The sequence below is a fragment of the Podarcis gaigeae genome, assembly GCF_964106915.1.
Source record: "Podarcis gaigeae genome assembly, chromosome: 18".
Classification (NCBI taxonomy): Eukaryota; Metazoa; Chordata; class Lepidosauria; order Squamata; family Lacertidae; genus Podarcis; species Podarcis gaigeae.
Genome location: NC_139696.1, coordinates 5,368,515 through 5,393,619, shown reverse-complemented (window position 1 = coordinate 5,393,619; position 25,105 = coordinate 5,368,515). Strand labels below are relative to the sequence as shown.

General features: G+C 47.4%; 1 protein-coding gene across 1 annotated transcript; it reads right to left on the bottom strand.

The window, feature by feature from the left end:
- Window positions 1-2,350: 2,350 nt before the first annotated feature.
- Window positions 2,351-25,036, bottom strand: LOC310835736 (uncharacterized protein). Its single transcript, XM_083720683.1, has 3 exons — window positions 24,982-25,036; window positions 11,794-12,630; window positions 2,351-2,646 (listed from the first exon to the last, which is right to left on the bottom strand). The coding sequence occupies exons 2-3, from the start codon at window positions 12,627-12,629 to the stop codon at window positions 2,502-2,504; spliced, it is 981 nt and encodes a 326-aa protein (XP_083576809.1). The 5' UTR covers window position 12,630; window positions 24,982-25,036; the 3' UTR covers window positions 2,351-2,501.
- Window positions 25,037-25,105: the final 69 nt, after the last annotated feature.

Sequence of the window (25,105 nt, the reverse complement as noted above, 5' to 3'; positions counted from 1 at the left end):
CAAAGTATTCACAATCTCATACTGCAAAAAGAAAACTAAAGAAAAAAGAATTAAGAAGAAAATACAGAAAAAAGAAAGAAAATAAAGCAAATTTATGTACGTAAAAAAACACTTAATCTTCCTAATTAATACTTAATTAAACACTTAAATAAAAAACGACAAAACGAGCCTTCCAATCATTCTCGTTGTACTGTTTGTACTGTCATTTTTTTGCTTTAAGCTCCCCAAGTTTTCCAGGGGCATCAGAGTTGTGGGGCAGGAGAATTTTGCTGGGCAAGCAACACAGAGCTGCTTCGGTTGGCCTCTGTTTGTCTCAAAAGACAATTAAGTACACCTCAGGGTACTTCCCAAAATTGGCCTAAATTTACAGCCTTTTGCATGAGAAACAGGTCCCTCAAGTCTTTTAGGTCCCTAGTAAGAAAAACTGGAACATAAAGAAGGCTGATCGCCGAAGAATGGATGCTTTTGAATTCTGGTGCTGGAGGAGACTCTGGAGAGTCCCATGGACTGCAAGAAGATCAAACCTCTCCATTCGGAAGGAAATCAGCCCTGAGTGCTCACTGGAAGGACAAATCCTGAAGCTGAGGCTCCAAGACTTTGGCCACCTCAGGAGAAGAGAAGACTCCCTGGAAAAGACCCTGATGTTGGGAAAGATGGAGGGCACAAGGAGAAGGGGACGACAGAGGACGAGATGGTGGGACAGTGTTCTCGAAGCTACCAGCATGAGTTTGACCAAACTGCGGGAGGCAGTGGAAGACAGGAGTGCCTGGCGTGCTCTGGTCCAGGGGGTCACAAAGAGGCGGACACGACTAAACAACTAAACAACAACAAGAAGAAAAACACATCATTGGGGAACAGTGGTGTTTGTGTGTGTGCTTCTTTTGCAGAGCTCGTGAGCATCGATACAATACTATACGATAATCTTTATTGTCATTGTCCCATACAGAACAACGGAATTGAAAAAATCTACATCAGACATTCAAAAACCAACAAGCCTGCTATCCCAGCCTGGCTAGCCCCCTAAAAACTCTGATACCCCATAATTAAATATACTCCCATAAAGACTACCTTACACTGCGTTTAAAACCAAAATCGCATTTGGATAGAAACTGTTTCTCAGGCAGCTAGTCCTAGTCTTTATAACCCTGTACCTTCTTCCAAAACTGAAAGAGATCATTTCCGGGGTGTGCACTATCCTGCGCTATCTCTGCAGCTTTCTTATGGCACCTGGAAGCATAGATTTGATCCAAGGTGGGAAGAGTGCACCCAATTATTCTCTCCGCAGTCTTTACAACCCTGGACAGCGTTGTTTTTTCCCTGGCCGTGCAGCTCCCAAACCACACACACAGACCATAAGTTAATACACTCTCCACAGTACAATGGTAAAATGCCATCAACAGGTCCTTTGAGAGATTCTTTTTCCGGAAAATATAACCTCTGCTGTGCTCTCTTCATCGGGTCTTTGTTGTTTTCTCCCCAGGTTAGGTCGTCTCTCAACTCCATTCCCAGAAATCGAAACACTGACACCTATTCCACGCACTTCCCCTCAATAATGATGCCCATGCGCTAGCACAAATGCATCATGAAATGTGCAGGTGCAGAGTTGCGCTTTGTGCAGCATCACACAGGATTGTGCTATTTGGCCCTCGGGGTCCCAATCTGAGGATTCCGTGACACTTTGCTTACAGAGATCTACACTTCTGATGTCAGAGATGGTCCCATGATAGCGTGGGAAGGCTGCCCCGCGGGCCAAAGAGGGGAACTGCACACATAGGACGCAAACCAACGGATTCAAGAAGGAACCCCGATTTAAGCGATTTAAGCGTTAGAAAGCACTTCCTGGTGGTTGTGGGCTCTTTCCTTGGAGGTTTTTTTTTTTTAAAAAGAGGTTGCATGGCCAGCTGTCAGGGAACCCTGCATTGCAAGAGGTGGGCTAGAGAACTCTGGGGGTCCCCTTACAACTCTGCCATTCCAAGGTTCTGTTTAAAGGTGGAAAGAAAGAAAGAAAGAAAGAAAGAAAGAGAGGGAGGGAGGGAGGGAGGGAGGAGGAAGGGAGGGGGAGGGAGGGAGAAGGAAGTAAGGTGGGAGAGAGGGAGGGAGGAGGAAGGAAGGGGAGGGAGGGGAGGGGGAGGGGGAGGAGGAGGGAGGGAGGGAGGGAGGGAGGGAAAAAGGAAGGAAGGAAGGAAGGAAGGAAGGAAGGAAGGAAGGAAGGAAGGAAGGAAAAGTAAGATGAGAAAGAAGGGAGGGAGAGAGGGAGGGAGGGGAAGGAAGGAAGGAAGGAAGGAAGGAGGCAGGGGGAGGGAAGAAGGGAGGGAGAGAGGAGGAAGGAAGGGGAGGGGTGGGGGAGGGAGGGAGGGAGGAGGAAGGAAGGAAGGAAGGAAGGAAGGAAGGAGTGAGTTGGGGGGGCGTGTTCCACCAGAGAAGCATTGAATACACCAGTTGCCATAAAACCATCAGATGCAATGCGGAGGGGAGCCAGCCGGTGTGGGGTTTTATGTGGGTCACTGATCAGGAACAATATAAATGTCCTCCTCGGTGTTTCCCGAGGGGGTGCCCCCACTGTAGTTGTAATACAGATCCTGAGTGTTGGCATAGACAGGCTGGTCGTCGTGAGGGACGTCTGGATCAGGGGCTCCGGGGCTCATCCTGTGGACGAAAGGAAGAAATTAAAGCAATTGGATTTTGTTTTCGTTTTTCGTTTTTGTGCCTCCCTCCCTGAGCCACCACCTTCCTTTCTTCTACTGCAAGTGTTTGTTTGTTGTTAAATGAATTGCAGGGCCATTTGCTGCAAAGCTAGTCCAAACTTCCCTTGGCTCCCAAATTTCCCTTGGATCCCGAGCAAGCGAAGGAGCCATGGGAAAGGCAAGGGGGTCCATGGGAAACTGAAATTCTGCAAAGAAGTTGGCCGCAATTTCTGGGACAGCGTTTCTCCAAATTGGGGGGGGGCATATCTGTGGCATAGCTGTCAACCGTTCCTTATTGGTGATGTCCCCTAAATTTCCCGGGTTTCATAGGAAACAGCTCCTCTCCCTCCCTCCCTGCCGGCCAGGGAGGAGGGAGGCTCCAACTGTGTTGCTTGGCTGTGTTGCTCACCCAATAAGGAGTCTAAGAACGACTGGGGGGTGGAGTTTGCCTGCCTTGTGCCAATCAAATCGGCTGCGTTGCCTGGGGACTCGCCTTTGCTCAGCGCTTCCCAGCAGAGAGGTGACGGTGGTTTCCCTTGCTGCATCCCCTTTGCCGGGTTGCTGCGCTGTGGGAACCACCGCTTGAGGCTTCGTTTGGCTGCTGGCTGGGCTTTCTGCCTTTGACTCGGAGGGGCTCAGAAGTTGAACATACCTGTGCTTGGAAAATCCCTTATTTTTGCTGCTGATCCCTTATTTCCGAGGTTGCTGGTCCCTTATTTTCAAATCTGTAAGTTGACAGCTATGATCTGTGGTCCTACACAAATCTGGAGCGGAGTCCCTAAGGCAGTTGGACAGCACCTTGTACGCCTCCTTCCAGCAACTCCTGCAGCCCAGCAATGCCAAACGTCTTGCTTTGCTTTCCTTCGGACCCCATATTTGAGGCCGAGAGGGGGGTCTGGGCAGCCCAGGACCTCCAGACATACAGCCCAGGCTTGCACCCCGAGAAAGTCACCGGCGGTGCCAATGCAGCAGTTTGACTTCACGCCCAGGCGGTGCGCTCTGTTGCTTCTCGACACAACCACAATCAGAAAGACTGGCTCACCTTGTCCTATCTAGCTGCCCACACTGACTGGCAGCAGCTCCCCAGATTTTTGGGGTTTTGGGGGACAAGCAACCTCTTCCCTGCGGGACACGGGTGGCGCTGTGGGTTAAACCACAGAGCCTAGGACTTGCCGATCAGAAGGTCGGCGGTTCGAATCCCCGCAATGATGGGGTGAGCTCCCGTTGCTCAGTCCCTGCTCCTGCCAACCTAGCAGTTCGAAAGTACGTCAAAGTGCAAGTAGATAAATAGGTACCACTCCGGTGGGAAGGTAAACGGCGTTTCCGTGCGCTGCTCTGGTTCGCCAGAAGCGGCTTAGTCCTGCTGGCCACATGACCCGGAAGCTGTACGCTGGCACCCTCGGCCAGTAAAGCGAGATGAGCGCCGCAACCCCAGAGTTGTCTGTGACTGGACCTAATGGTCAGGGGTCCCTTTACCTTTAACCTTTTCCAAACAATGCCTGGGAAACTGAACTGCGGACCCTCTCTGTGCCAAGCAGTGAACTTTGGTCATTTCCTTCAGGATAAAGCAAGATTCCGGTCCTCATCATTTAAGGCCAAAGGAAACTGCCAATGCTGTCTACACGAACTGGCAGAGGTTGCCCACGGTTTAAGGCAGAAGAAATAATAATAATAATAATAATAATAATAATAATAATAATAATAATAATATATTTATACCCTGCCCATGTGGCTGAGTTTCCCCAGCCACTATGGGCGGCTTTCAATCAAGTGTTAAAAACAATACAGCATTAGGTAAAGGTTGTGCAGGAGCAGGGACCGAGCAACGGGAGCTCACGCCGTCGCAGGGATTCAAACCGCCAACCTTCTGCTCAGCAAGCCCAAGAGGCTCAGTGCTTTATTAAAAACTTCCCTAAACAGGGCTGCCTTCAAATGTCTTTTAAAGATAAGATAGCTGCTTATTTCCTTCACTTCTGAAGGGAGGACATTTCACAGGGTGGGTGCCACTACCGAGAAGGCCCTCTGCCTGGTTCCCTGTAACCTCACTTCTCGCAATGAGGGAACTGCCAGAAGGCCCTCGGCGCTGGATCTCAGTGTCTGGGCTGGACGATGGAGGTGGAGACGCTCCTTCAGGTATTCTGGACCGAGGCCGTTTAGGGGTTTGAAGGTCAGCGCCAACACTTTGAATTGTGCTCGGAAACATACTGAGAGCCAATCCAGATCTCTCAGGACTGGTGTTATGTGGTCCCGGCGGCCACTCCCAGTCCCCATTCTGGATTAATTGCAGTTTCCGCGTCACCTTCAAAGGTAGCCCCACGTAGAGCGCATTGCAGTAGTCGAAGCGGGAGATAACTAGAGCATGCACCACTCTGGCAAGACAGTCCGTGGGCAGGGAGGGTCTCAGCCTGAAAGTCTTTTCCCAGTGGTGAGGCTGAGCTGCAACTGAAACGGGCTTGATTTTGGTGTTGCTGCTGAAATTTGAGGCAACCTGCTTGAACCCGGTGCCTTCTGCATGCCAGGCAAGTATTTCTCCCCTGAGCTGCAGCCCCTCCCAGTTTCCTTGGAACAAGCTGTTGTGTCGCACCCTGTGGATTTGCACACACACCCAACCCCCCCCCTCACATCTATTCCTGTCAGCTCAGAGCGAGCAAATTGCCCCATCGGAAATTAGCTAAGAGTGTGAGCTGTCTTGGGATGGGCGTGTGACTCTCCCGCCACCTTTGGAACGGGTGCGCACAAACGCCCGGCTCGCAAGATCCTGTCTCAACATCCAAGAGTCTCTGTGACTCAGCAACAATTGGAATTGCTAGCCGTGGAAGAGAAAAATTATGGTATTTTTTTGCTCTATAAGACTTCCTGCTTGGCAGGGGGTTGGACTCAATAGCCCTTGTGGTCTCTTCCAACTCTATGATTCTATGATTCACTTTTTCCCTCCTAAAAAGTAAGGGGAAATGTGTGCGCGTCTTATGGGGCGAATGCAGGCTGCGCAGCTATCCCAGAAGCCAGAACAGCAAGAGGGATTGCTGCTTTCGCTGCGCAGCGATCCCTCTTGCTGTTCTGGCTTCTGAGATTCAGAATATTTTTTTTCTTGTTTTCCTCCTCCAAAAAGTAGGTGTGTCTTGTGGTCTGGTGCATCTTATAGAGTGAAAAATATGGTGCTCTCTGCCGCCACAATGGACGCCCCTCGGTTTGTTCTGTTGGGGGCAGGGACAGGGGTCGGATCCACTGCTTTTTCCAGACCGAGTTTATTTCCCCATGGCCACTTCTGACACCACCAAATTACGCAACGCACAGCCTGGGGTGACCTCCTAGCCCCGTCCAAAACGGACAGCCGTTCAACATCTCTGTGACTTTCCCTCCCAATATATTCCTCTATAAGCAGTTTCACTTTCTATTCATTTCTCTCATTTCCTCAATCCCTCAGAGTTTCTACTGCAATTTTCAAAAAATAAGAAACGAAAGATCATCGTGAAAATTCACCAAATTCAACTGTTGTACACGAACAGTTCTGCTAGCAGGTACACATTTTCACAATTTCCTCTAATGGGCTGCGTGATATTTTCAGGGATATAAGTGTTTTGCTTGCTCTCCCCACAATATATGCTATTTTGGGGGGGCCCGCTGGTGTGTTGGGGAGCTCAGATCGCAAAATTCAGGTGCAAATTTTGAAAGCGGGGAATCTAAAAAGAGACCCTCTGGATCCGGCATCCTTGTCCTCACAGATGCCCTAAATGAGAAGCCCCATGAGGATGTGAGAGCCACCGACTTCTCCCACTCTTGTTCTCTGCCACTCTAAGGTAGACTGCCTCTGTCCACGGAGACTCTGTTACGCCTGCTTCTCGGGAGAAAAGCAATGACAAACCTGGACAGCATCTTAAAAAGCAGAGACATCACCTTGCCAACAAAGGTCCGTATAGTTCAAGCTATGGTTTTCCCAGTAGTGATGTATGGAAGTGAGAGCTGGACCATCAAGAAGGCTGATTGCCGAAGAATGGATGCTTTTGAATTCTGGTGCTGGAGGAGACTCTTGAGAGTCCCATGGACTGCAAGAAGATCAAACCTCTCCATTCTGAAGGAAAACAGCCCTGAGTGCTCACTGGAAGGACAGATCCTGAAGCTGAGGCTCCAAGACTCTAATAATAATATAATAATAATAATTTATTATTTATACTCCGCCCATCTGCCTGGGCTTCCCCAGCCACTCTGGGCGGCTTTCAAAAAAATATTAAAATACTGTAATACATCAAACATTAAAAGCTTCCCTAAACAGGGCTACCTTCTAAAAGTTTGGTAGTTGTTTTTCTCTTTGACATCTGGTGGGAGGGCATTCCGCAGGGCGGGCGCCACCACCGAGAAGGCCCTCTGCCTGGTTCCTGCAACCTCACTTCTCGCAGGTAGGGAACCGCCAGAAGGCCTTCGGCGCTGGACCTCAGTGTCTGGGCTGAACCATGGAGGTGGAGACGCTCCTTCAGGTCTACTGGGCCGTTTAGGGCTTTAAAGGTCAGCACCAACACTTTGAATTGTGCTCGGAAACGTACTTTGGCCACCTCATGAGAAAAGACCCTGAGGTTGGGAAAGATGGAGGGCACAAGGAGAAGGGGACGAGATGGTTGGACACTGTTCTCGAAGCTACCAGCATGAGTTTGACCAAACTGCGGGAGGCAGTGGAAGACAGGAGTGCCTGATGTGCTCTGGTCCAGGGGGTCATGAAGAGGCAGACACGACTAAACGACTAAACAACAACAACAAAATGAAACTAAGAAGAGCCCTACAAGGAGCTGGATGAGGCCCAAGGGAGCTCATCACAGCTCAGAATCCTTTCCTCACAGTCACCAACAAGATGGCTCTTTTAAGATCCACATGTAAAGGTAAAGGTAAAGGTAAAGGTACCCCTGCCCGTACGGGCCAGTCTTGACAGACTCTGGGGTTGTGCGCCCATCTCACTCAAGAGGCCAGGGGCCAGCGCTGTCCGAAGACACTTCCGGGTCACGTGGCCAGCGTGACATCGCTGCTCTGGCGAGCCAGAGCCGCACACGGAAACGCCGTTTACCTTCCCGCTGGTAAGCGGTCCCTATTTATCTACTTGCACCCGGAGGTGCTTTTGAACTGCTAGGTTGGCAGGCGCTGGGACCGAGCAGCGGGAGCGCACCCCGCCGCAGGGATTCGAACCGCCGACCTTTCGATCGGCAAGTCCTAGGCGCTGAGGCTTTAACCCACAGCGCCACCTGCGTCCCCTATAGATCCACATGTACCAACTATCAAAGAATGGCAGATGAAGACAATGGACTATATGGAACTTGCTGAACTGACTGGGAGACTCCGAGACCAGAGAGAAGAGACAGTGGAAGAAGATTGGAAGAAGTTTAAAGAATATTTGAAGGGGAAAAAATGTTAATATTTAAATCTTAAAATAGCTTTGGAAGCGGATATAGGCTGTAGGGTTTGAAGAGAGTGTATTTTAAAATAGTATTATTTGTAAGGGATAATATGTGAAGATTTTAAAAGTAAGCATGATTAAAAAATGGTTAAAAATTATGATACAATGGTACCTCGGGTTAAGTACTTAATTCGTTCCGGAGGTCTGTTCTTAACCTGAAACTGTTCTTAACCTGAAGCACCACTTTAGCTAATGGGGCCTCCTGCTGCAATTTCTGTTCTCATCCTGAAGCAAAGTTCTTAATCTGAGGTACAATTTCTGGATTAGTGGAGTCTGTAACCTGAAGCGTCTGTAACCCAAGGTACCACTGTATATGTAAACTGCTAAAGATAAGGTAAAATGAAAATCAGATGGGGGGGGGGGGCTAAATGTCAATGTTTAGAAAAAAGAAGGGTAAGACAAGAATTTGTTTGCATTGTTTGTTTTTCTGTTTGTGTTGTTTATTAGTGTTATAAAATGAATTTTAAAATTTGGAAAAGAAAAGACAAGACCCACATGCCAACAGCAGCTGAGGAACTGTGGCTAGTAACTGTGGAGAGCCTTGATCCTTCGTGCATGTGGTCTGATCCTTTTTAAAAGCTCTCCGAGTTGCCGGGCATCCCTGGTTCCTGTGGCGGTGAGTTCCGCCGCTCTGCGACACACTGTGCAAATAAGACAGCTGCCTTTTTTTGCGACTTGCTTTCAGAAGAAAGCTGCCTTCTGCTGCTTCGCAAACGGAGGACAAACAAGATCCCTGCCGCTCATTTAAAAACCACAGGCGAAATCTCGTTTCTGCCTCAGCTTCTTCTGCAAAGCCAGCTCCTCTGCAGGCGCTGCAGCCCAAATTGCTGATAGTCAGCATTTTAAGAGAGTTTGCATTTCGGTTTTTCTTTTCGGTTCACCTCTGGGCTGGAGGGAAGTGTTTTGGAGGAAGAATGGACTTCCTGCTTCGGAGTTAAGGTCTGCTGACACCTCTCTTCCACTTTCTAAATCAGGTTCTCCCAAAACTTGGCCCTCCAGCTGTATTCTGACTACAGTTCCCATCATCCCTGACCACTGGCCCTGCTAGCTAGGGGTGATGGGAGTTGTAGTCCCATCAAAAGCTGGAGACCCAAGTTTGGAAAACCGAACCTATGGAAGAGTTTGCAAGCCGTGTTTTGACCGGAATGAAGTTCCTGGGAGTTGAGTCAAGAGGAAAATAGACAAAACCAGGGAGACAGTTCCCTAGGACACTGCCCCTCCCCCAGATTCGAACCCCCTAGATGTGACCTTGGGGGCCTCCCAGGTGGAAGCTTTGTTGTTGTTGAGTCATTTAGTCTTGTCTGACTCTTTGTGGCCTCCTGGACCAGAGCATGCCAGGCACTCTTGTCTTCCACTGCCTCCCACAGTTTGGTCAAACTCATGTTCGTAGCTTCGAGAACACTGTCCCACCATCTCGTCCTCTGTCGTCCCCTTCTCCTTGCGCCCTCCATCTTTCCCAGCATCAGGGTCTTTTCCAGGGAGTCTTCTCTTCTCATGAGGTGGCCGAAGTCTTGGAGCCTCTGCTTCAGGATCTGTCCTTCCAGTGAGCACTCAGGGCTGATTTCCTTCAGAATGGAGAGGTTGGATCTTCTTGCAGTCCATGGGACTCTCAAGAGTCTCCTCCAGCACCAGAATTCAAAAGCATCCATTCTTCGGCGATCAGCCTTCTTTATGGTCCAGCTCTCACTTCCATACATCACTACTGGGAAAACCAGCGCTTTAAGTATATGGACCTTTGTTGGCAGGGTGATGTCTCTGCTTTTTAAGATGCTGTCTAGGTTTATCATCGCTTTTCTCCCAAGAAGCAGGCGTCTTTTAATTTCGTGGCTGCTGTCACCATCTGCAGTGATCATGGAGCCCAAGAAAGTAAAATCTCTCACTGCCTCCATTTCTTCCCCTTCTAGACTCATATTAAAAACGCTATGAAAATGCTTTTTTAAAAAAAGTTTTAAAAATATTTTGAATTTGCCATTAAGCCTTCCATCGCCATCTGTTTTCTGTTTTTTTGTGACGTTTGCAAAATTGAAACATTCAGCAATAAATTAACATTTTTTGAAATTGCTTTCATTCGGTTTTTCAAATAAAAATTTATAACAATACCAGATGCACATCCGTATAGAGAGATTTCTCTGAATCTCGAGACCCTTCCATGGGTCTTTGCAACTGTGTATTATTTCAATTTGGCCACCTCATGAGAAGAGTAGACTCCCTGGAAAAGACCCTGATGTTGGGAAAGATGGAGGGCACAAGGAGAAGGGGATGACAGAGGATGAGATGGTGGGACAGTGTTCTTGAAGCTACCAGTTTGACCCAACTGCGGGAGGCAGTGGAAGACAGGAGGGCCTGGCGTGCTCTGGTCCAGGGGGTCACAAAGAGGCGGACACGACTAAACAACAACAACAACAAATTATTTCATAATCTATGTTTCATACCTGTCTGTATTATCCAAAGTGGTTGTTACATTACAAGAAATGTTAAAATCCTGCTAATGTTTTATTGGTGTTTTGCAAATTTGACCTGTTGCAGGACCTTAGCCAGACCTTAGCAGAGCATAAGCAGAGTTCCAGAAAACAATCAGTTGCAGGCATGACGGACGAAGCAGGAACAAGGCGCTGCTACTAGTAACTTGGTTACTTAAGAGTAAACAAGTTGGGATTTTTGACTACGTGCATTCTGTGCAGCTTCACACAGAGTCAATTATCCCAACATGTTTTTCATCAGCAGTGGTCTCCTAAATAAATAAATAAATAAATAAATAAATAATTATTTATACCCCGCCTATCTGGCTGGGTTTCCCCAGCCACTCTGGGCAGCTTCCAACAAAACACTAAAATACAATAACCTATTAAACATTAAAAGCTTCCTTAAACAGGGCTGCCTTCAGATGTCTTCTAAACGTTTGTCTCTTTGACATCTGGTGGGTGGGTGTTCCCCAGGGTGGGCGCCACCACTGAGAAGGCTCTCTGCCTGGTTCCCTGTAACTTGGCTTCTCACAGTGAGGGCCCTTGGAGCTGGACCTCAGTGTCCGGGCAGAATGATGGGGGTGGAGACACTCCTTCAGATATACTGGGCTGAGGCCGTTTAGAGCTTTCAAGGTCAGCACCAACACTTTGAATTGTTCTCAGAACTGTACTGGGAGCCAATGTAGGTCTTTCAAGGCCGGTGTTATGTGGTCTCGGCAGCCGCTCCCAGTCACCAGTCTAACTGCCACATTCTGGATTAGTTGTAGTTTCCAGGTCACCTTCAAAGGTAGCCCCACATAGAGCACATTGCAGTAGTCCAAGCGAGAGATAACCAGAGCATGCACCACTCTGGCGAGTATATACCATATTTTTTGCTCTATAAGATGCACCAGACCACAAGACACACTTAGTTTTTGGAGTAGGAAAACAAGGAAAAAAATATTCTGAATCTCAGAAGCCAGAGCAGCAAGAGGGATCGCTGTGCAGTGAAAGCAGCAATCCCTCTTGCTGTTCTGGCTTCTGGGATAGCTGCGCAGCCTGCATTCGCTCCATAAGACGCACACACATTTCCCCTTACTTTTTAGGAGGGGGAAAGTGAGTCTTATAGAGCAAAAAAAATACAGTATATAAAGATTTCCCCATTCTTCCTTACAGTTTTAAGGAATGAAGAAGGCAAAAATAAAATCATTTTTTAAAAGAAAAAGCTTGCCTGCTTGTCGACGGCTTGCTGGCCCGCCGCTTTCCTTGCCTGGTTCCGGCCCCGTGGTCGATGTTTTCGTAGTTGGCGTGGCAGCCGTGGCCCCCTTCGCCCTGCGGGCCAGCGTGGCTGATGTACCTCGGCTGCCCGTGGACCCCCTCGGACGCAGAGGAGTCCCTCTTGTTGTGGCTGATGGCAGCCGCCCCCTTCCTCCGGATCAGGAAATAAGCGAGTCCGGTAAGGAGGACCACAGCCACAATGGGCACCACGATGGCAGCATAGAGCGAACCGGGCATGCTTTGGCACTGCTGGGCGTGGAAGTCGCTCACATTTCTGGCTTGGCTTTCCGAGGTGAAGCACTGGCAATCGGTGTCGGTGGAGCAGTTTTGGCAGTAGGACAGGACACTCCAGGCGACGGGGCACTGGCAGTCCACGGCGAGTTTCTCCAGGCAGCCATGGAACGCCCCGGTTGGCACCCAGCGGAGGGGGTTCTTCTCCAGCCACAGCTCTTGCAGCCCAGACGCATTGGCGAAGAACTGGGGAGCTAGTTCCTGCAGGCTGATGTTCGACAGGCGGAGCTTTCTCACCTTGGCGGCGCGGCTCAGGAAACCGTCCGGCAAGCTTCGGAGGTCGTTTTCGGACAAGTCCAGCTCTTTCACTCGGGGCCCCAAAGTGGCGTCGTCAGGGATTTCAGGGATTCCGCAGCCGGCGAGTGCCAGCGTATCCGCAGAGTCCCGGAAGAACCGGGCCAGATTCTCTGCGGGGTGGGTTTGGTTGGGCAGAGGGCACTTGGGGTACACGGGCTGGGCGAGGAGGCAGAAGATGGCAGTCACCAGGAGTCTCCACATCCTGCGGAGACACAATTTGAAAAGGGGGAGGGGGCTGCGGTGAATGTGGGGAAGGAAAGGTTGGCAGGGGGTCCCGTTGGCAGTGAAGACCCCTTCCCATCATTCCCTGGTCAGGCCCGAGCATGGAGCCAATTTGGGTCAGTTCCCACTTCACACATCTTAGCTGTGTCATGGAGTTGTGGCGCTGGAAGCAACCACAAGAGTCATCTAGACTGATACCGTGTTTTTCGCTCCATAAGACACACCTAGTTTTTAGAGAAGGAAAACAAGAAAACAAATATTCTGAACGAAACAGTGGATGTATGATTTTTGTGGTTCATGCTGTGGCTACAGACGTGGTTTGATGGTGAGTTTGGGGTAGCCCAATGCAAAAATCCTGAGGATCCGTGTGGATCCGTGCTTTGTAACCACATTTTTGCACCATTGCGGCCCCACGCAACAGTGGGTGCGTGGTTTTTTGTGTGCAGGCTGTAGCCATGGACATGCTATGTGATCGGATGGTGAATTTGGGGTTACCCAATGCAAAATTCCTGAGGATCCATGGGCTTTTAGCTCCCTCAGGTTACATACGCTTCAGGTTACATATGCTTCAGGTTACAAACTCCGCTAACCCAGAAATAGTGCTTCAGGTTAAGAACTTTGCTTCAGGATGAGAACAGAAATCGTGCTCCGGTGGCGCGGCAGCAGCAGGAGGCCCCATTAGCTAAAGTGGTGCTTCAGGTTAAGAACAGTTTCAGGTTAAGTACAGACCTCTGGAACGAATTAAGTACTTAACGCGAGGTACCACTGTATTGAAAGATTTTCGGCAGAAGGTAACTGAAACCGTCCACAGAACCGTACGGAACAACCTTACATTTACAGAGCAAAATATCCTCATGAATTGTCTGCCCAGCACATGGAACCTTACGAAAAGGACAATACAAATGGACTCTCTATGTCTTTAACCCAGGCATAGGCAACCTTCGGCCCTCCAGATGTTTTGGGACTACAACTCCCATGATCCCTAGCTAACAGGACTGGTGGTCAGGGATGATGGGAATTGTAGTCCAAAACATCTGGAGGGCTGGCAGATGAAGATGATGGCATTTTCGGAGCTAGCCGACCTAACCGGAAGAGTCCGCGACCAGAAGGAGGAGGAGTATTAGGAAGAATGGACAAAATTTAATGATTATTTAGTTAAACATGTAAAATTAAATTAATTGGAAACAGCTTGCGGGTATTTAATTGGCTTAGGATTTTATATACGTTAAGTGATGAATCAATATGTTTAATTTTAAAATTAAAGGATATAAGGATGTTAATGTTCAAGTGAAATTTCATAAGAACTTTGATTTGGAAAACCGTTAAAAGGAAGTGTATGGAAATTCAACCACGGGGAAGCGAGGAAGTCACTTAACAATGTTCATAAGTGTAATTTTAAGAAGGTTATGATCTATGCCTGTTTGTGTATCTGTTTGTTTTGTTTATAATTTTGTGAAAATTAATAAAAAAAATTAAAAACCCAAAACATCTGGAGGGTCAAAGGTTGCCTATGGCTGCCTTAAGCATGGCAAAAAAGGCTGATCCTGCTGAATTGGGAAAATAAAAATGTGGCCCCCTTCTACGACTGGATCAAAAACTTATACAAAGTCACAACATATGAACAACATCTAAAGTAAAGGTAAAGGGACCCCTGACCATCAGGTCCAGTCGTGACCGACTCTGGGGTTGCGGCGCTCATCTCGCTTTACTGGCCGAGGGAGCCGGCGTACAGCTTCCGGGTCATGTGGCCAGCAGGACTAAGCCGCTTCTGGCAAACCAGAGCAGCGCACGGAAACGCCATTTACCTTCCCGCCAGAGCGGTACCTATTTATCTACTTGCACTTTGATGTGCTTTTGAACCTCTAGGTGGGCAGGAGCAGGGACTGAGCAATGGGAGCTCACCACGTCGTGGGGATTCGAACCGCCGACCTTCTGATCGGCAAGTCCTAGGCTCTGTGGTTTAACCCACAGTGCCACCTGCGTCCCTGAACAACATATAAACATGGACAAATTCAACGATACTTGGAATCCATTCTTACAAAGGCTGTAATAGGTTAACATCTGGTGAAGTGCAATTAACAACCTTGTAAAATAAATAAATAATAATAATAATAATAATAATAATAATAATAATAATAATAATAATAATAAACAACTCCCAGAAGCCTTGGCGTGAGGCCAATGGGAGATGCGTTTTACAATGATAGGAGAGCATGACATTTGCTGCCTGCGATGAGGACCTGTTACAGGAAGGTGTATCTCATACTCTTAAGGCAGCGGTGGGTGCTGGATTTGGCCCCCAAACTCCTCTCCCTGGCCCTTGCATCTCTCTCCAGGCTACGCCCATCCCAGGCGCTGCGGAAACCCCATGAGAGTTGCTACCGGTCAGTGTGGACAAGACTGATAAGGCAGCGTCCTCCGTTTGCACCAGCGCGAAGTAAGTGTCCCTCTCTGTTCTGCCTTGGTCAGACCACACCTGGAATACTGTGTCCATTTCTGTGCACCCCATTTTAAGAAGGGTACAGACAAGCAGGAAAGCGTGCAGAGGAGGGCGGCCAAGGGTCTGGGAACCAAGCCTGATGAGGAACGGTTGAAGGAGCTAGGTATGTTTCGCCTGGGAAGGAGGAGATATGAAAGCCCTTTTCAAATATCTCAAGGGCTGTCGCACGGAAGAGGGAGCAAGCTTGTTTTCCCCTGCTCTGGAGGGCAGGACTCGAACCCACGGCTTCAAGTCACGAGAGAGGAGAATCCGACTCAGGTGGTGGACTCTCCTTCCTCGGAGGTTTTTAGGCAGAGGTCGGGCGGCCGTCTGCCACGGATGCTTTAAGCTGAGATTCCTGCCCTACAGCAAGCTGGAGCACGATTCTATGATTCTGTGGTTATTCGGGTTCATGAGGACTAGGGCCTTGGGACGCCTTCCCGGGAAGGATCACAGCTCATCCTTTGCACGTGGGAGGTCCTGGGTTCGAATCCTGACACCTCTAGGTCCTGACTGGCGGTGCCCATCCACCACCGCCAAGCTGGGAAACCCGGGACAGCTGTTGCCGGTCCGTGCCGACAACACTGACCCAAATGGCCTGACTCAACAGCTCACATGTTGACAGTTTCAGCACTGACCCCCCCCCACTCCCTCCAGGGCAGAGAGGCCCTCAATTCCGTGCTTAGCGCCCCCTCAACCAACCCCCAAAACACCCCAGCCCTACCTGTTTCTTGCAGAGATCTCGGACGTCTGCCTTCTGCCTTCAGGACTCTTGACATCGCTTGTGGGGAGGGAAAAAGGAGAAGCTCAACTTCCCTCTTTGGGGGGGGGGCGGGAGGCAAGAGAGGAAATACTAGCAGAAAGGAAAGTTTGCTCTGGGGAAACCTTGCCTTGCTCAACCCGACAAGCCAGGAAGTGTTCAGACACCCTTCAAGAATTGGGGGGTTTCGGTTTCGAGGGCCCTGAGCCCAAGGGGCCACGATGGGAGCTGGTGGTCCAAGAGACAGAGGCTGTTCAATAGAGGGGAGAAGCTAAGGTGGAGTATTTTAAATTGTAAAACAGAAAATTATATATATATATATGTATATGTATACATACATACACAAAATACACCGTATTTTTCGCTCTATAAGACGCACCAGACCACAAGACGCACCTAGTTTTTGGAGGAGGAAAACAAGAAGAAAAATAATCTGAATCCCAGAAGCCAGAACAGCAAGAGGGATCGCTGCGCAGTGAAAGCAGCAGTCCCTCTTGCTGTTCTGGCTTCTGGGATAGCTGCGCAGCCTGCCTTCACTCCATAAGATGCACACACATTTCCCCTTACTTTTCAGGAGGGAAAAAGTGAGTCTTATAGAACAAAAAATACGGTATATACACACGAGCGCAAAATATGGTCTGAAGCTCAACATCAAAAAAACAAAGATCATGGCCACTGGTCCCATCACCTCCTGGCAAATAGAAGGGGAAGAAATGGAGGCAGTGAGAGATATTACTTTCTTGGGCTCCGTGATCACTGCAGATGGTGACAGCAGCCACGAAATTAAGAGACACCTGCTTCTTGGGAGAAAAGCAATGACAAACCTAGACAGCATCTTAAAAAGCAGAGACATCACCTTGCCAACAAAGGTCCGTATAGTTAAAGCTATGGTTTTCCCAGTAGTGATGTATGGAAGTGAGAGCTGGACCATAAAGAAGGCTGACCGCCGAAGAATGGATGCTTTTGAATTATGGTGCTGGAGGAGACTCTTGAGAGTCCCATGGACTGCAAGAAGATCAAACCTCTCCATTCAGAAGGAAATCAGCCCTGAGTGCTCACTGGAAGGACAGATCCTGAAGCTGAGGCTCCAAGACTTTGGCCACCTCATGAGAAGAGAAGACTCCCTGGAAAAGACCCTGATGTTGGGAAAGATGGAGGGCGCAAGGAGAAGGGGACGACAGAGGACAAGATGCAGATAGGTAGCCGTGTTGGTCTGCCATAGTCAAAACAAAAAAAATTCCTTCTAGTAGCACCTTAAAGACCAACTAAGTCAGTTCTTGGTATGAGCTTTCGTGTGCATGCACACTTCTTCAGATACACTGAAACAGAAGTTTCCAGACCCTTCTATATAGTGAGAAGGTGGGGAGGGGTATTACTCAGAAGGGTGGTGGGAATGGGTGGTTGGCAGATAGCTGTGATGAGCCTGTTGACGACTCATAACGACTGCAATAGGTCTTACAGGGAGAAGCAAGGGGTGAAAAGGTGAAAAAAGGACAAGATGGTGGGACAGTGTTCTCGATGCTTCCAACATGAGTTTGACCCAACTGTGGGAGGCAGTGGAAGACAGGAGGGCCTGGCGTGCTCTGGTCCAGGGGGTCACAAAGAGTCGGACACCACTAAACGACAAGACGACAACAACATATATATACAAAAAAGAGATGGCATAAAGGAGGTTTTGCACATCAGTTCCTGAGATCAGGGAACTGTTTTATTCGTTTCGATCCAAGCGGTTGTAACCAAAAATTGCCCTTTTCCCTTATGTGGTATCCAAGAGCCCATATAGAGTCCTTACATAGGTTCCCTATTGGTAGGAGAAGATAACAGAGGCCAACTAGAGAATATTGAGAAGCAAAGCAGCTATTAAGCCTGATCTTTATTAAAGCTGTTGCAACCGGGTCCTCTCCTCACCCGCAGGAAAAGAGGAGGAACCCGGAAAAATGGCATGCAAGGCCTTATAAAGACTTTTGAAATTGCCACCCTGTAGATCAAGACCACCCCCAGAAACATCATACCTACATCACAGAAGGGGTGTAGCCTCAGACCACCCCTCAGATACATCACACCTACATCACAGAAAAGGCGGTCTAAACAGAAATTTGAATGTTGTTTTTCTCCTGTCCTTGTTTATCTCCTGTCTGGCAGGTTACTTGATTAGATTGCCTGGGGAGCCTGGCCAGTCTTTTGTAATGATAAATACTTAGTTCCTGGGCCAGGTCACAGGCTCACACCCTATTCATATCTTAAATGTGCCCTTAAGACAGGATTTGTGAGGAAAGAGACAATGGGGAGGTTTCCCACTTTGGCCTTGCAGAGAAAACATTTGCTCAGTGTGGTGTAGTGGTTAAGAGCATTAGTCTCGTAATCTGGTGAACCGGGTTCGCATCTCCGCTCCTCCACATGCAGCTGCTGGGTGACCTTGGGCCAGTCACACTTCTGTGAAGTCTCTCAGCCCCACTCACCTCACAGAGTGTTTGTTGTGGGGGAGGAAGGGAAAGGAGAATGTTAGCCGCTTTGAGACTTCTTCGGGTAGTGATAAAGCGGGATATCAAATCCAAACTCTTCTTCAGTTTAGGAATCAAAATGGTTCCAGGTTGGTCTTCCTGTGCTGATCTATGTACAGTGGTACCTCGGGTTAAGTACTTAATTCGTTCCGGAGGTCCGTTCTTAACCTGAAACTGTTCTTAACCTGAAGCACCACTTTATCTAATGGGGTCTCCCGCTGCCGCCGCGCCGCCGCAGCCCGATTTCTGTTCTCATCCTGAAGCAAAGTTCTTAACCTGAAGCACTATTTCTGGGTTAGTGGAGTCTGTAACCTGAAGCGTATGTAACCCGAGGTACCACTGTACGTGCTTGGTTGGTACACTTAGGAACATTACCATGTATATCTAAGACCTCAAAATTCCTATCACAAAGCAGACGCCATTTGGGACCAATATGGCAGACTGGGTCAACCGGAACAGATTTTAACCGCTGGTTTCAAAATGGTGTGGTCTTTCTTCTTCTTCTTTGAATTCCTAAGAACCGGGGGCACTTTCTGCATTGCCAAGGACAGGACGAAATTGCTCTTGGGATCCCTTCAAACTCTACAATTCTGTGAGAGAATTTTGAGAAAGTGAAGAAGGGGAATGCTTGATATTGAGGCCGCAATGTCTCCCGTAGCTATTTATATTTATTTGTCATATCTGCCTGTCCTCCAGCATTTAACCATTGGAGTTGTGTTCCTCTTTTGCAAACCTCCTGAGTTTTGCATTTGGTTTGACCACATTCTTCTGAGGCAGAACACAGGAAAGGTTACTTCCTTTTATGGGGACACCCCCTCACCCCCCCCCCTCGATTCTCGGAAAGCTCTGGAGAAAATAACAGATCATCAGCTACAGCTGAAGCTCATATCAGAGCTCTCCGAAACGGTCTCAGAATCCTTTCCTCATTTTACCACTTGCCAAAGCCATTTGCAGCTAAAGGAGACTCTAGGCTTTCGGTTTCGAGAGCTGAGTTGGAGAAAGCTTCTACGCTGTGTCCTTTGAACCAGTGCTGGGTTTACGTATAGGCTAAACAAGCTATAGCTTAGGACCCCCAAAAAGGAGAAAAAAACTGGATGTACATTTCCAAAATATAAGACAAAAAACAAATAAAAGTGACATGCAGCAACAGTGTTTTGTGTTGTGTAGGCTCCTCTGATGTAAGTCATGGGCCCCGCCTGCTCGCTAAAATATCACTGGTTTGCTCATTTCTATATATAGGGTGCCTGCATTCTGCATGGACTGGTTGCATGGCAATATGGGCAAATGGCTTGAGATACCTATTAGGTCCATAAATTACCATATAGCATATATTCAACACAAAAAACAGCGGCACTTTGTTGCTGACAAAGAACAGCTGGACATATAATGGGCCCCATTACCTTCAATAGCTTAAAGGTAAAGGGACCCCTGACCATTAGGTCCAGTCGTGGCCAACTCTGGGGTTGCGGTGCTCATCTCGCTTTATTGGCCAAGGGAGCCGGCGTACAGCTTCCGGGTCATGTGGCCAGCAGGACTAAGCCGCTTCTGGCGAACCAGAGCAGCGCATGGAAACGCCGTTTACCTTCCCACCGGAGCGGTACCTATTTATCTACTTGCACTGGTGTGCTTTCGAACTGCTAGGTTGGCAGGAGCAGGGACCGAGCAATGGGAGCTCACCCCGTGGCGGGGATTCGAACTGCCGACCTTCTGATCAGCAAGTCCTAGGCTCTGTGGTTTAACCCACAGCGCCACCCGCGTCCCTAATAATCAATGTACTGTACTATAAAATAAATAACACAGTATGTTTCACAGGGTGTGAAAGAAGGGCTTTGCACCTTTATACAATATGCATGTGTGCTTGGGCCCAGGGTCTTTTGCCTCACCATCCCCACTACTGATTCCCTGTTGCTACTCAGCTTCAAAAAAATAAAGTGTCCCCGGATTCACTGAAAAAAACCTGGTAACCATAATCTAGGGGGTCTTGGTAGACCACAAGCTCAACTGTGAGTCAACAGCGTGCTGCAGCAGCAAAAAAGGCTAATGCTATTCTAGGCTGCGATCACAGAAGTCTAGGGAAGTCATAGTCCTGTTGTCTTCTGCTTTGGTCAGACCACAACCTGGAGGTTTTTTTTTTAATATATTTTTTATTAAGGTTTTTGAACATAAATGCAAAGATAAAGAACAATGTAACATATCATAACATATTTTCTTAACTACTTAGGACTCCCTCACATCTCCCGCTCCCATTTACATCGTTGTCAATTCTTGCCCGCAATTTATCATCTTGTTTGCAATCTTATGTCACATTCATTTAACTATAGTCTATTAATTCTCCAATAGGTTTATAATTTAACCTCAATTTACTTATCATCATAATTTCATCTAATTTAGTGGTGCACAATTATTTATGATCTAGCATCCTTTCTTAACATTCAACCAAATTGCAATGTTTTTTTAAATAACTCTTAAATTTCTTCCAGTCTTCTTCAACCCTCTCCTCTCCCAGGTCTCGGATTCTGCCAGTCATCTCGGCCAGTTCCATATAGTCCATCAGTTGCATCTGCCACTCTTCCAGTGTGGGTAGATCTTGAGTTTTCCAATTCTTAGCGATGAGTATCCTTGCTGCCGTTGTTGCATACATAAAAAATGTTCTGTCCTTCTTTAACACCTGCTGGCCGACAATACACAGAAGGAAGGCCTCTGGTTTCTTGGTAAAGGTATACTTAAATACCTTTTTCAGCTCATTATATATCATTTCCCAGAAGGCCTTCACCCTAGGGCAAGTCCACCAGAGGTGAAAGAATGTTCCTTCATTTGCTTTACATTCACAACCTGGAGTTTTGTGTCCAGTTCTGGGCCCCACAATTTAAGAAGGATGTTGACAAGCTGGAACATGCATTGTTGTTGTTTAGTCGTTTAGTCGGGTCCGCCTCTTCGTGACCCCCTGGACCAGAGCACGCCAGGCACTCCTGTCTTCCACTGCCTCCCGCAGTTTGGTCAAACTCAGCCTGGTAGCTTCCAGAACACTGTCCCACCATCTCATCCTCCGTCATCCCCTTCTCCTTGTGCCCTCCATCTTTCCCAGCATCAGGGTCTTTTCCAGGGAGTCTTCTCTTCTCATGAGGTGGCCAAAGTCTTGGAGCCTCAGCTTCACAATCTGTCCTTCCAGTGAGCGGAACATGCATAGAGGAAGGCAACCAAAATGATCAAACCAAGCCTTATGAAGAGCGGTTGTCTAGAATTGTTACAAAGATTTAGGAAAAAACAGACTGCTAATTGGGGAAAGGAGGGAAAGTAAAGTCATGTTAATATCAAGATAAATTACAGGACAAAAATGTGAAAAGAATACAAGAAAGGGAGGTGTGAGGAGGTCAGGGAAATAAGCTAATGAAAGATAAGTAATGGGAAGATTTGTTGTATTTTTTCTTGTTTTTTCTTTTTTTCTTAATGGATTTTAATTCTCTGTTCTTTGTTATTTTTCTTTTTTCTTTTTTGTATTCTATTTTATTTTTGTTTAAAATGATGTTTTTTGTTTTCTCCTTTTGTACCTCTAAAATTTTTAATAAATATCTTTTTTAAAAAAGAGAGAGAGAGAGAGAGATATGAGAGGCATCTTCCTATATCTCAAGGGCTGTCACACAGGCAGTGTAGGACTTGAACCCATGGAGTGTAGGACTTGAACCCGTGGCTTCCATGTTACAGTAGACTAAACATCAGGAATAACTTCTCTGATGTTAAGAGCTGTTTGGCAGTGGAATGGTCTCCCTTGGGAAGTGGTGGTCTCTCTTTCCTTGGATGTTTATAAGTAGAGGTTGGACGACCATCTGTCATGGATGATTTAAGCTGAGATTCCTGCATGGCGGGGGGTTGGGCTGGATGACCTCTGGGGTCCCCTCGAACTCTGCAATTGTACAGTTCTCGGATGAAAACCTTTCCCCATCCATCGCTAGCACTGGGACGCCACCTGGTGGCCTTTGCCAAACGTGCAAACATCAGCCACAGTTGGGTTTGTCTCCATCCATCTAGTGCTATGTGGTTTTTATTCCCAGGTCTATGAATATAGCAGGGCTGCACCTCAGAACACCTGCTTTGCATGCAGAAGGGTGAAATGCCTGTCACTATGTAGCGCTGGGAAAGACTCTACCTGAACTCCTCCACAACTGCTGCTATTCAGTATAGCCAGTATAGCCATGCCTGAGGTTAAAGGTAAAGGGACCCCTGACCATTAGGTCCAGTCGTGGCTGACTCTGGGGTTGTGGCGCTCATCTCGCTTTATTGGCTGAGGGAGCAGCGCACAGAAATGCTGTTTACAATCCCGCCAGAGTGGTACCTATTTATCTACTTGCACTTTGATGTGCTTTCGAACTGCTAGGTTGGCAGGAGCAGGGACTGAGCAATGGGAGCTCACCCCGTTGCGGGGATTCGAACCGCCGACCTTCTGATCGGCAAGTCCTAGGCTCTATGGTTTAACCCACAGCACCACCCACTGGTGGACTAATAATAATAATAATAATAATAATAATAATAACAACAATGTTATTACTTATACCCCACCCATCTGACTGGGCCTCCCTAGTCACTCTGGGCAGCTTCCAACAGGATATTAAAAACAAAATAAAAGCTCAAACTTTAAAAACTTCCCTAAACAGGGCTGCCTTCAGATGTCTTTTAAAAGTCAGATAGTTGTTTATTTCCTTGACATCTGATGGGAAAGCATTCCACAGGGTGGGCACCACCACCGAGAAGGCCCTCTGCCTGGTTCCCTGTAACCTTACTTCTCGCAGGGAGGGAACCGCCAGAAGACCATCGGAGCTGGACCTCAATGTCCGGGCTGGACAATGGGGGTGGAGATGCTTCTTCAGATATACTGGGCTTTCAAGGTTAGCACCTTTAAATTGTGCTCGGAAACATACTAGCCTTGATGTTATTTATGTATGCTACTACAGTGGCAAGAATGTTACTCGCCCCAGAATGGAAAAAAGAAAAAGTCCCAGTAAACGAAAAAAATGGATACAAAAACCTTATGGAATATGCAGAAATGGTGAAACTTTTTATAAAAGAATGGAAACTGTTTACTGAATATTTATAGATAAACTGTAAACAGATCAGAACACTGGCAGGGCTATTGTAACAGCCTGCAGTTTCATAAGCGAATATATTTAATGTAGACGAATAAATGAGCAAATTAAGCGAATTTGGAATATGCAGAAGATATTAAAAATAAATTTAGGGAAATGCAGAAAGAGGGGGAAGGAAGTCAAGTTTTGATACGTCAAAATGATGGTAAATTTAGTGAGATGTATAAACCTGAAGAGGACGCAGGTGGTGCTGTGGGTTAAAGCCTCAGCGCCTAGGACTTGCCGATTGAAAGGTCGGCGGTTCGAATCCCTGCGGCGGGGTGCGCTCCCGCTGCTCGGTCCCAGCGCCTGCCAACCTAGCAGTTCAAAAGCACGTCAAAGTGCAAGTAGATAAATAGGGACCGCTTACCAGCGGGAAGGTAAACGGTGTTTCCATGCGCTGCTCTGGTTCGCCAGAAGCGGCTCAGTCATGCTGGCCACATGACCTGGAAGCTGTACGCTGGCTCCCTCGGCCAATAAAGCGAGATGAGCACTGCAACCCCAGAGTCGGCCACAACTGGACCTAATGGTCAGGGGTCCCTTTAACTTTACCTTTACTGTATCACCATAGTAGTCCACTGATGGGCGGGGCCCATGACTTATACATCATCGGAGCCTACACAACACAAAACACTGTTGCTGTATGTAGGTTTCATTTTATTCTTTTTTTTAATCTTATGTATTTTGGAAATGTACATCCAGTTGTTGTCGTTTTCCCTCCTTTAATTTTTTAATCCCCCCCCCCCCGATTTTATTTTGGAGTTGTCTGTTTACTTTGGAGTTGTTTGTTGTAAAGAATGTATATTATGTGAATCAAATAATAAAGGATGATAAAAGCAAAATAAAACAAGTATTGTACTTACTTTTAATCTTTGTATGTAACTGGGTCCTTGCCAGATATTTCCATATAGCTTCCCAAATTATTTCCTCAAACAATCAATGAATCCCAATCTTTGATTTGATTTTGGAGCTGTCAGTTTACTTTGGAGTTGTTTGTTGTAAGGAATGTATATTATGTGAATCAAATAATAAAGGATGATAAAGGCAAAAAAGAAAAGAAAAAGGAAAGTATTGTACTTTTAATCTTTGTATGCAATGTGGTCCTTGCCAGATATTTCCATATAGCTTCAAAATTTGTTTCCCCATACAATCAATGAATCCCAATGTTATTTGTGTATAATTTTTTTTAGGGGCGAGCTATAGCTTGTTTAGCTTACAGGTATATTTTCATATACCTTCCCAATTTATTTTCCCATACAGTCAATGAATCCCAATGTTATTTGTGTATAAATTTTTTTAGGGGCGAGCTATATCTTGTTTAGCTTACAGATACCTTCCCAATTTACTTTCCTATACAATCAATGAATCCCAATGTTATTTGTGTATAATTTTTTTTAGGGGCGAGCTGTAGCTTGTTTGGATTACACGTAAACCCGGCGCCGCAGGTCAGGATACGCAAGCATCCTTTTTTTACCTGGCGATGGAAGGGACACGCGTCTCCAAAAACGCGCGCGCGCGCCCCACTCCTTTCCGACGGCGCCGTTGCCCTTTTAAGAGCGCGCGCGTTGCAGTCGAAGAGGGAGGGTGCTCCTTCCTCG